The 12,382-nt window shown below is 34.5% G+C and overlaps 1 protein-coding gene across 1 annotated transcript; it reads right to left on the bottom strand.

The window, feature by feature from the left end:
* Positions 1-10,095: 10,095 nt before the first annotated feature.
* On the bottom strand, positions 10,096-11,793 carry LOC108347061 (soyasapogenol B glucuronide galactosyltransferase). Its single transcript, XM_017586174.2, has one exon. The coding sequence runs from the start codon at positions 11,791-11,793 to the stop codon at positions 10,321-10,323; it is 1,473 nt and encodes a 490-aa protein (XP_017441663.1). The 3' UTR covers positions 10,096-10,320.
* Positions 11,794-12,382: the final 589 nt, after the last annotated feature.

Raw genomic sequence — 12,382 nt, forward strand, 5'->3', positions numbered from 1 at the left:
AACTAGTTTAGAGTGAGTAATTTAATATAAAGTAATGATAAAAATAATAACATATAAATTTACCACTAGGATTTTTAGAAAATCCATATAGCCAATTTTGAGTACAAATCAACATTTGCACATGCTCAAGAAGAATGAAGCTTCTATATTTTGAAAGTACATGCCCACCTTTACTAAAAGCAGACTTTGATGCCATTGTAGTAATGGGAATACTAAACACATCTCGAGTCATTATAGACAATATAATTTTCTCTCATTAGTCTTCCAATATTTGAGCACATCAAAATCTTCAGTGTCTTCATCATAATCTATTATTGGTTCATCTAAATAAGTATCTATCTCTTTCTTTCAAATGATAGATTTTGATTCATTCTAATACATTTTAAAATGCTACAATGAATTACATATTATTTATCAAAACAAAACTAGAAAAACTGAAAGAAAAAAAATGAACACTAGGTATAAAATGCTTACCGAAATAATCCTTGATCTCTTAAACTTTTTCCCTTTAGTATTGGATTCAGTAGGTGATTGGGAAAGAGAAACACTAGGGATAGAAAAATTCTTTACCAATAAACTCTTTAACTTCTCTAACACTTTCTTTGTTTTCTCTGCATATGTTATGTTAGTGGATCAAACTTTTTATAATAATATGTTATAAAATCAACCTTTAGTCGTGGGTCAAGAATAGCTCCAAAAGCTAACCCGATACTATACTCCTTCCAATACTTTTGAAACTTTTCTTTCATATTCCAAGCCATATCCATTAAGGTGACATCTTCGTTCAACAAATTCTCTTCAATGATAAGCTGAATTTTCCAAATTTACATAAAATATAAGTTTGAAGTGGGATAAGATGAACCAAACATCACATTTGTAATCTCATAAAATGGTTTTAAGAATTGACATATTTTCTCTCCCCTATTCCATTCCTAAAAAGATAGACAACTTTTATAATTTCTATCAATGACTTTGAGAATTTCAAAAGTTTCCTTATATTTGATTGCACTTTCAATCATTAAATAGGTTGAATTCCATCTTGCAATCACATATAATCTCAAACCCATGCTCATATTTATGCCAACATCACTGACACATTCTTTGGATTTTAGAGTTCTTCCATCTGATTATTAATAAAAGATATTTCATCATGTATTCTACTTCATTCATGAAGGGCTAAGCTTCTAGGGATATTCCACTGTAATTTCATTATGGATTCTAAGGTTAAGTTGAATTAATGAAATTGTTTCTTTTGATTATTGATTTGAGTTGCTCTCTTTCTATGTCTTTCATCTCTCAATCATATTAAAAGTATTGATTTTTACATCATAATGTGTTTGAATCTACATGCATATTAATCATATGAGTTCAAGGGTTTTAGGTTTGGTTGAGAATCTACTTTGATTAAATTTAGGAACTTTCATATGATTGAACGAGTTTTTGCTATCAATTGAGAATTTACTTTGATTGATGGTAATAATTTTAAGGTTTAATACCTATTTTGGTCCCTCCATTTATTAGATGTGTTCAAATTGGTCCTTTTTTTCTCAAAAATTCATAAATGTCCTATGTTTTGTAAAAGATAGTTCAAGTTGATCCTTTTTGCCTACGGCGTTAAAAAACTAACAGAAAAGTTGCTCTCTTGGCAACTACTGAATGAGTTGTCCAATTTATCATTACGTGGCACTCTGAAATGAATTGAGGTGTCGATTTTAAAAATAAAACTTAATGACGTGGATTACCATAAGTGAAGTGCTGAAGGCCAAGGTTATCACGGCGGGAAAGAAGCTGGTGGAGTGGAGCACGCCGATCCTAAATGCTCGAACACGCTGATCTCTTCCACCCTTTGGAAGCTTCCCTAGGCTCCCCCTTCAGCCCCGAACCTCTCTCTCCCAACCCCAACCCTCTCATCATCACCATCAGCGGCTCCAGCGGCGTTGGCAAAGACACCCTTATCGCGCGCCTCCATGAGGCCCATCGTAGCCTCCACTTGGTCATCGCCGCCGCATCGCGCCCTCGCTGCCTCAACAAAGTCGACGATAAGGACTACCTCTTTGTCTTGAAGGAGGAGTTTCTCGGGATGGTGGAGCGGGAGGAGTTTCTCCAGTACGCCCTCGTTCTTAGGGTCGATATTTAGGGCGCCGCCATGTGAAAGAGGAGATGAAACTTTTGAAGAATTTTGATTATGTTGTGGTGAATGCGAAGAGGAAGCTGGAGAATGCAGTGAAGTTGATGAAGTCTATTATTGATGCCGAGAAAGCTAGGGTTTCGCACTTAGACTAAGGGCTGAGGGTAAATGAACCAGGAAGAATCTCTCTGAAACGTTTTCTTTTATTGATTTCATAAATTGTTCATTGTGGAAGATTGGTCGTTGGTGTTTTTGAGGGAACGACTGTTCCCTTTCTGCAACCTCAATCCTAAAATGCTCATTCTTTCAGAAACTAGTTTGGACTTAAACTAAAAGATCCATTAACAAGTCAACATTGATTCCACTATGTAGTTTGTGCTTAGAACTGAATAATAATACAGTATAATCCCAAGTGCAAAACTTCATTGTCTCCAATTTTTCTCGTCAAATTTTCATTGCCTTCTTTGTTGGAATTCAATTTGTACCTTCAATGAGCCACAAATCACAAATTGATTTTAACCTAAAGGTAATGAAGGAGAAGTTGCGATGGAGGTTGCAGTATGGTTCGATATTCAATATGACTGTTTAATGGTAATGAGGGTTACAGTGATGGTAGAAGAAGGAGAAGTGTGATGAAGCTTCCAGTTTTGAGTGGGAAGGGGACTGCCACGTGGTAGTCCCTCATTGGCTGAGCTTACCACACAATGACTAACTGGACAGGTCATTCAGTTTTGGCTAGGGGAGCAACTCTGCCGTTAGTATTTTTAACGCCATAAGCAAAAAGGATCAACTTGAACTATTTTTTACAAAACATGGGACGTTTATGAATTTTTGAGAAAAGAAGGACCAATTTGAACACATCTAATAAATTGAGGGACCAAAATATGTATTAAACTAATTTTAACTATAATTAATTGAGAATTTACTTTGATTAATTAGCTTTTAATCTTGTTAGGAGATTTAAGAATAAACATGATTAAACACAATAGAATTTGATTGAGAATGTACTTTGGTTGAATTCGTTGTGAATAATATAGAAAGGTCTTGCATTTGATTGAGAATCTACTTTGGTCAACTGCATGATCGCCCTCAAATTAATTAACAATGTACTTTAATTAATTTGAAACTTGAACAATAATCAATTGAACAATGATTTGTAAATAACCGATGATGAATCTATCTTGGAAAAGTAGTGGAATTAGCTTATTTCATCATAATTGTTTCTAAGTATCCTATTTGTTCTTCAAACATTCCTGAAACATTAATCCCATTAGCATAGTTTCTCACTTTAATTCTTGAGCATTACATAGCATTCATAAGAGACCAATATTAAAAAGCAATTTTGTATTCGTTGAGAGACGACTTAGGGTTACTTTAACCCTATCTACTTTCTAAAATACTACTTGGCAATATTGAAGTTGCCTTAAAAAGTAATATTAATTTGATAGCTTCAACGACAGCGTATCAAGTTTCTTGCACAATAAATGGATAAAAAAATTGCTTGATCTTTATTGTGTTTGTGCTTGAAATGATTGGTATATACATTCATTGTATGGAAATGAATCAATTGTTTAAACACATTGCACTTTGTATATTTGGAAGAAATAATCAATTGGACTATTTATATAGTCTGTTAAATTTCTTCAGATTTCAGTACATGCTTAACAGGAGCAAAATAGTTATGTTTTAACCGATTACATTAGTTGTATAATCTATGAAAACACCTTGTTATGCCAACATGTGTTTGTTGAGTGCATTGATGTATTTGGAATGGAAAATGATTTTATATTTTGCTTAAGTATGGAACTTAACCGATTACATAAGTTTCATAATCGGTTAAAGTGTTTATCTTAAAAAAATCATTTTCATTAAAAGTCATAACTGCCTATAATGGTCATATTTGTTTGTTGTTAACTTGTATGATTTATCTAGTTGATTGCATGTGCCATTTAATATGTTAAATTGTTAAAGCAGAAAGAAAAGCTTAACATATTACATTAAAAGCGTAATGATTAAACTGCATCAGGATTTAGAAATTTATAAATAGACACGTTGCACGCTTATTCAATACAATTACATGAACTTACACTTTCATATTAGACTTGTTTGTTAAGTATTGATTGCAGGAACTTCCTAATACTTCTTGGAGAATCAAGATCATTCATTTGGAAAGAAATCATCAAGATTCTTGCAAGATAGTTGTGTTGATACATTGTTGATCGTATTCTGCACTTTAGGTGTATTCTTTGAGGATAAATGTCTTCATTACAATCAAGAGCACGGTGTTCCTGTTGTTTTGAGCCAGGAGGAGAACTTGTGTGTTATGTATTGAGAGTTGGGATTGCTCTTAAGGTGTACAAAAAGTTATGATTGCTTTATGGGTTTGTGAGATTGTGAGGTGATTCACATCTTGTATTGTAAGTGATATTGAGTTAGGGAAGGAGAGTGCATTGAGAGGGGATATCTCTGTATTCTTGCTTGTATAACTCTATCATTATAGTGGTTCTCTTCAACTAAGGTTGTTGAAGGAAGACTGGATGTAGGCTTGGCCGAACCAGTATAAATCTTTGTGTTCATTTTTCTGTCCTTTCTCCTTTATTGTTGATTCATATACTTGACTTATTGATTTCAAGAAAACTCAAAGATTTTGTAAAGCTTTTTGAAAGAACAATTTTTTAAAGCAAAATCCAATTCACCCCTCTCTTGGTTGAGATATTGGCATCACATTTTCTATAATCTCCTCTGTAATTTGATTAAGATTACAGAGAATAAATATCTAAAATTTGGAAACACATTTGTTAACAATAATTTGGGGGAATTTCTATACAATATTTCTCTTTCTTTTCAAACCATAATTTCATAAGTAAAACCTAAATTACATAGGCAAATAAGCATGAAGTAGGTGAGAAATGAAGTGGGTACCTCCAAAATGGTCAATGTGAAATCGACAAGCAAGAGGGTTATTGAGAGAACGGTCGAATTGGGTTTTGCAGTTTTTGCAATTTCTGAGGTTGATGTTGTCGTGTCGTCGACTCTAAGCTCGTAGACAAGTGTTTCTTCAGAAGTAAATGGGAATAGTTCAACGTTCGCATAAAAAAAACTAATGTTTTGGGGGTTAGGGGTCTGACCCGACTCTAATTCAATCCCAACCCATTTCATGAGGTTTTGGGCTGATAAGAGCTTTAGGAAAACTCCCTAAGATATGAGTAAAAAAATGGGCTAAGTTTAAAAACATCATGGGCTGGCCATGGGGCTAAAAAAAAATTAACAGCTCTAGATCAAACCACAAAGAAAAAATGAAAATAAAAATATAAAAGTATAAAAAGCAAGATAAATTTTATTTTTAACTTCCTTTGTAATTTTGTGAGATTTTTTTCAAAAAAAAACTATCCATAATTGATTATAATTAAAGTGATAATTGTAAAGATTTAGAAAATGATATTTTAGAAGTGGTAGTGGATTAAAAATAGTGAAACTCGGTTATTTTAATATTAAAAAGTTTTAATATAAATGGATTTGTTATAAACAAGTTTCAATATTTACATCATCTCTCTACAAACCACTTTTCTAGAGTTCTTTGACTTCTCTTTAGGATTTTTTCTCTCTACTCATCTGATTGAAGAATTGAGACCGTAGGAGTGATCGTAGCGACGAGTTATTCAATTCAGACCGATCAGTTTATCTATTTGAGTAAGTTAAGTTTTGACCCCTTTTATTTGGTCTTTTCTTTCTTTTGTTGCATGTGGGTCCCGTTCAGTTTACATATAATGTCTGAGTCTTTTATAAGACTCTCTCTTGATCAATGGTATTAACAATATACCTTGATTGTGTTTTTGTTGTCTATAAATACAAATAGAGCTCCTTGAGTTGTGTGAGCGAAATATGGTTCTCTAAAGCGTTTGGTCTTCTAAAAGGTAAGGGAAGTTAATTTTTTGTCTTATAATTTGTATTATAAAGCATGAATTGATAGTTAATGGTACATGGAATTAATGTATGTTGATTGTTATACCTAAAATGATGGTTTTTAATATTAAATGTGTTTGTATGCATGTAATTGGTTGAATTATTGTTTATGCACTTTGATGCTTTTGTTTGAACTTGAATATTGTCATGAATTATGTAATTGTGAAGTCAGGGATGTAATATCTATGGTAATGTTGAAGAGAAAGGAAATAGGATGAGTCATTTTTTTGTGCTAAAATGGAGGTTTTGATAAGTGAGTTTTAGAAGTGAAGGTCTAAGGAGAGAAACTGTAATCTAGAACATGTTGTAGGGTCAATTGAGACTTGTTGGTAGCTTGAGTTGCTAAAATTATAATATGGAAATGAGTATGAGTCCATAGGGTGGTTTAGGAAGGTTTTAAGCTCAATTTAGGGTTTTGAAGAGTGAGATTTTGATTTGGAAGGTTTGAGACAAAGTGGAGTGTTTGGGGATTGTCTTTGAGTCATTTGGGATTTGTTCAGACAAGGTGCTAGGATCTGCATTAGAAAAGGTAGAAATGATTTAAGGTCCATAAAATGTAGTTTTAGTTGTCACGAGTTAGATTTTCATTGTAAAATGAGTTTAAACATGGTTAAAGTTGGGATACATAATCTTGGATAGGTCAAGTGTAGCTTAAAACACCAGGTAGAAGTGGTAGAAGTTGGTAAGAGTGTCTAAGGTAGGTCAAGTTAGGTTGAGAGGGTGCAAATTCTATAGAATTAGTGTATGTGGAATTATGTAGAGTGGTTGGGCGAGCCAGGGGCTCGTTAGGCGACTATTTAAGGGTTTTGGGAGTGAGTTTCAATGGCTATGCAAGCCAACTCGTTGGGCTTGTGAAGCTCATTGTTTTGGCTCTCACTAGGAGAGTGGAGGTTGCTCACTAGGCGAGTATTGTAACGCCCCGGCAACTCACAGGGACCATCGACTGCCCCCACAGATCACCACTAGGCTTTCCAGTGTGCTTTGTCCTCACTCGCACACTTTCTGGGAAAACTTCCCAGAAGGTCACCCATCCCAGAATTTCTCCAAGCTAAGCACGCTTAACTATGGAGTTCTTATGAGTCAGGCTACCGAAAAGCAAATGCATTTTGGTGATATGAGTAGTCAAATCAATTCCTTTAAGCTATCCTTCAACTGTATAGTCCCATACCTACACAGTCTCCAGATCCCTCTCATTCCGGTGTATGTTCGATTCGTCCATGTACCCCTTCCACCCGAAGCTGCCAGGAGCCGCTCCTTGTCTGTGCCCCCTGCACCATGCTTCTTGCACCGGCGTCACTCCCCGCCCTCGTCTCCGTGCCCGGGTGTCACCTGCCCACCAGCTTCCGCTCTGGTTCGTCCTCGAACCACACCGTACTGGGAGAGGCTAGGCTCTGATACCATCTGTAACGCCCCGGCAACTCACAAGGACCATCGACTGCCCCCACAGATCACCACCAGGCTTTCCAGTGTGCTTTGTCCTCACTCGCACACTTTCTGGGAAAACTTCCCGGAAGGTCACCCATCCCAGAATTGCTCCAGGCTAAGCACGCTTAACCATGGAGTTCTTATGAGTCAGGCTACCAAAATGCATTTGCTTTTCGGTAGCCTGACTCATAAGAACTCCATGGTTAAGCGTGCTTAGCCTGGAGCAATTCTGGGATGGGTGACCTTCCGGGAAGTTTTCCCAGAAAGTGTGCGAGTGAGGACAAAGCACACTGGAAAGCCTGGTGGTGATCTGTGGGGGCAGTCGATGGTCCTTGTGAGTTGCCGGGGCGTTACAAGTATGTGTTTGTTGGAAACCCAGTTTCTGGTGCTGGGCGAGTGGTTATGGATCTTTTTGGATGTTTTAATTTTTTTCCTCTTATATGCATGATTTTAAATGGTATGATGGTTTATTTTATGTTGAGTAGTGTGATTTGGAATATATGATTGGATGGACTAAGGTCTGCAAGAGTTCTAAGGAGAATTCTTAGTGGTTGTATCAAAGTGTTGTTGGTATAAATGTACGGAGCTGAGTCTTAGGGGTTATCATGATCCTCTAATGATAAATCATTCTCAATTAGAAAGGAGTGGTACATGTGGTGAGAGTAGAAGGAGGTCTTAATCTAAGTGCTTCCAATATAGCCTAAGACGCGGTACAGACTAACCTTGTTCGTGTGGTAGGGTGGAACCCATTGACAATGACTCTGTAGAGTAGTAGAGACCACCACAAGTGCATGATTCGCTATAACTCCACATTCATACATTATCTGGATGATCAGGTCTAGTCATGGCATGCCTAAGATGTTTGTTTAATTTGGTATGAAATATATGTTTAATGAATTATGATATTTTTGTATTTTTTTTATATTAACTTACTCTTGCTTTTGTGTTGTTTGTTTGTGTGTTTTGTCTTCTCTTTTAAAATGTTCACCTTAACGGTAAAAGGTTTTTGTTAAATTTAATTTTATTAAATTTTGGGATGTAACACTAATTCATTATGATAAATTGTGTTTAAATAAATACAACAAAATATTTGTCTTAAAATTATAATATAATAAACAATTAAAATATATAATATTATAATAATAACTAAAATAATTTGTATTTCAATATTTTATAAAATAATTTATTTTAATATTTAATAATTATTTTGTTAGAGTAAAATAAATTTGATTATAAATTTTTTAATTAATATGTAATATATAATAATTAATATTTATAACTATATTCTTTTATTGTAACAAAATAATTATTAAAATAAAATAAAATAATAATTAATATAATAAAATAATTTAAATAATAAATAAAATTTATTTAAATATAGTTTATTATGATATATAATTTATTTATTTATTGAGTTTTTACATTCTGATTTTAACTTTAATTTAGATTATTTTTTACATAGTAATTACATATGATACTATTCACTTTCTTCACACTCTCCGATCATTTTCCTTTTATCAAAACAACCTCTCTTTTCCTTTTCTATTTTTTGTTTCAAACTCTACCCTAAATCTAATCAAAACCTAAGATATTAAAAATGAATTGAGGAAAACTTGTATTGGACTTGTTTTTGAATAATTTACTAATAATCCAGCGTAAAACTTGTGTTGTTGTATTCAAAGATTTTATCAGCCATTATATAAGAATTATGCAGGCGAGTTGTTTGAGAAAATGTTTATTAGGATAAAATTTGGGAATAGCTTTCTGTGTTTAGCTAATGTTTATTTTCTGTGAAGGGAAAAGGGAAGTAATTGTGAGTAAAGAGGTGGGAAAAGAGACTGTGGATTGTAATTTTCTTTCAAATTTGTGTTTTTATGGTGCTGTTGTTTAGAAAGACACCTATCATATCACATGAACGCTCAGATTTTTCATTACTTGAGTTGATTTCGAAAGAAAACTTGACAGTTACCACAATACCACATCATAATTGGACACTAACAAACCTCTAATGTGTTGTTTAAACCATTTTGATTTGGTTTTGTAACCTTCATCTATTGTGTTGTGGTTTATGATACAGGTGCAGGGTTCTAACATTAATCTCACTCACCATCAATTTCTAGTATGTGCTTCATACTGTGTTCAATGCCCTAAGTATTTCATTTTCATTTTCCTCCTTTTTTAACCAAATTTTAATCCCTATCGTAACATTCAAAAAATACAAAGTTATCAAAAGAAATTTATCGATATAGATACAATGTCAAAGCCAGTTAACCCGGCTTAAGATAAAAATAAATCAACTTAATTTGGTTCATTTTCTTTTTCTAGTTTTAGGATGATTTATTCTTATTGTAATATAACAACAATAAATCCACTTAATTTTTTTTAACAGTATAATTAAAGTATTAATACATTTTCTGAAATATTATTATAAAGATAATAATTGAAAATAAAAGTATGACATTTTTTAAAAATTGGGTTACCGAAACTAATGTAATTATTTTTAGTATATACAAAGAATATAGTCAAATTTTATAAATTGTTAAAATATAAATAAACAAAATTTACAATATAACATTAAATCGACAAAACAAAATCGTGTCTCGTAACAAAAAACTTGAATACATAAATTTTAGCAATAGTTTAATTTAATAATTTCCTTTTCCATCATCATTTTCAAAAATGACTTATCAAGAATAAAGACCAGCAAACTTCGAAGCTGGAGTTCTTCAATATTGCTATTCCACCTTCAAAATCCTTTGATACCTTAGGATGATTTGTTAAGCAAAAAAGAGGAAGCATCAAGACTAAATTTTTATTTTTTTTTTCTTCAATGATTTTAGCTCATCTAACAATTGCATGAGGCTGTTGAAAGACGATCCTCCCTCCTCTGTAGTTTTCTTGGAAGCACCTGCAAGTTCTCTTGCTCTCCTTCTGATTTCTGTGCTCTCTTCTTTTCCCATCAACTGTACCACAGCCTTTGCAATCTCTTCCCTTCCCACCATTGCATCCTCTCCCAGCCTTGTCCAGAACTTGTTTTCCTTAGCTCCTACCGGAACTCCAATCTTCAACACATCAACTAACAGCTTCTCATTGTAAAATTGCTCTGCAAACATTGGCCATGTCATCATTGGCACTCCAGCACTCACACTTTCAAGAATCGAATTCCAACCACAGTGAGTCACCATGCCTCCTATGGCAGGGTGGTCCAATATCAGCAGCTGTGGTGCCCAGTTCCATATGATAAAACCCTTCTTGCTTCTTTTCATCTTCTCCTCAAACTCTTGAAGGAAAATTTGTCCATTGTCAATTTCATCTTTTTCTCGTGCAACCCAGATGAAACTACAGCCAGAAATTTCGAGCCCGTGAGCAATTTCAACGATTTGAGCATGTGGGAGCCTCGTCAAGCTCCCAAAACTCACATAAAGTACAGACTCGTTTTGCTTAGAGTTAAGCCAATTTAGCCACTCTGAATCTTGTGCAAAGTCCTCCTTGTGTCCCCTAGTGACCTTTTCCTCATTCCCCTTGTTAGCCCATGCCGAAACTGGTCCTATACTCCAGCACTTGATCCCCTTAGTACTTTTATAAAGATGCTCATAATCACCTTCAAGTTCATGAAAACTGTTGCACAGCGTTCCATAGCTTCTCATCTCTGATTCATTGGCTTCATTCATTAAGTCTGAAAATTCATCCTTAGTCTTTATCCATTGTTCTAGCTGCAAGTTGGTCATCTCAATATTATGTGGAAGGCCAGGAATTGAGAACTTCTGGGTGGCAGAAGCTACCCTCTCATGAGGCTTATGCTTTCTGATAAAATAAGTGGCACAGCTTGCGAAGTGGCTTGCACTGTAAAAGTAAAGCCTTGGAATGCCTAGTTTTGCAGCTGATTCAACTGTCCAAGGATACAGCAGATCAGTTACAAGACAATCTGGTTGCAGATCCTGAAACAGAAGCTCAAATGGACCTTGGAGCATCGACACTCCATAAAAGATTTTACCAATTATATCTAGGGAAGTGCCATCTTTGAGGTTTTCAGCCCCATCAGGGAGACCTAGTTGGGCAGTTGGGAATGGTACCACTTGAGTTCTGATGTGGTATCCACAATTGAAGTCACTGTCTATGGCGTTTTGGAATGTCAAAGCATTAGCATGGGTGGTGATGATGGTAACACTAGCACCATATCTAGCAAAAAGCCTTGCTGTATCCACCATGGGGTTCAAATGGCCAGGAGATAGATATGGTAGAAATATTACATTGAGTTGGTGGGATTCTGTCTCCATTGCAAACTGTGTTTAGAAAAAATCACTCACACTTCTCCTTCCAAACACAAATACAGCTTGTACCTCTCTTTCAACTTTCGACATCCATTTTTCAAGTGGTAAGTGCTATTCTTTTTGTATGACCACTAGACTTGAGACAAGAACCATTTTCTGTTAATTATTAACTTGATCATTTGGCCGGTTCTTGGTCTCCTCGTTCTTCTTGACACGCGCTTCTTTCGTTAGCTTAATCTTCTTGTATCCTATTTTTCTTTTTGTTGGAGTAATTAAAACAAGGTTTGAAACTAGACTAGCATATTTTAGGTTGAAAATGTCAAACTTAAGAGTATGCTAATGTCTGTTTCTATGTACTGACGGCCATAAACTTTGTTAAAATGATTATCAAACTGCATAATCAGGTTAAAAAATAGGTAGACTAATCAGGCTGGGAACTTGTTCATGTCATCTATTTTGTTCCCTAACAAGTAAAAAACACTTGTTGTAGTTGAAAAATAGGAACCACTAAAACAACAACACATGCAAACTTTGTATTATTGCAAAAGAAACTGAGTTATCATCTGACATAGCACAGCACCAAAATGTGAATATT

This window comes from Vigna angularis, chromosome 2, assembly GCF_016808095.1.
Source record: "Vigna angularis cultivar LongXiaoDou No.4 chromosome 2, ASM1680809v1, whole genome shotgun sequence".
NCBI classification, from domain to species: domain Eukaryota; kingdom Viridiplantae; phylum Streptophyta; class Magnoliopsida; order Fabales; family Fabaceae; genus Vigna; species Vigna angularis.

What these genes read in the sequence shown, in the direction of transcription:
- LOC108347061 (XM_017586174.2), bottom strand. Translation starts at nt 11,793, where the DNA reads ATGGAGACAGAATCCCACCAACTCAATGTAATATTTCTACCATATCTA.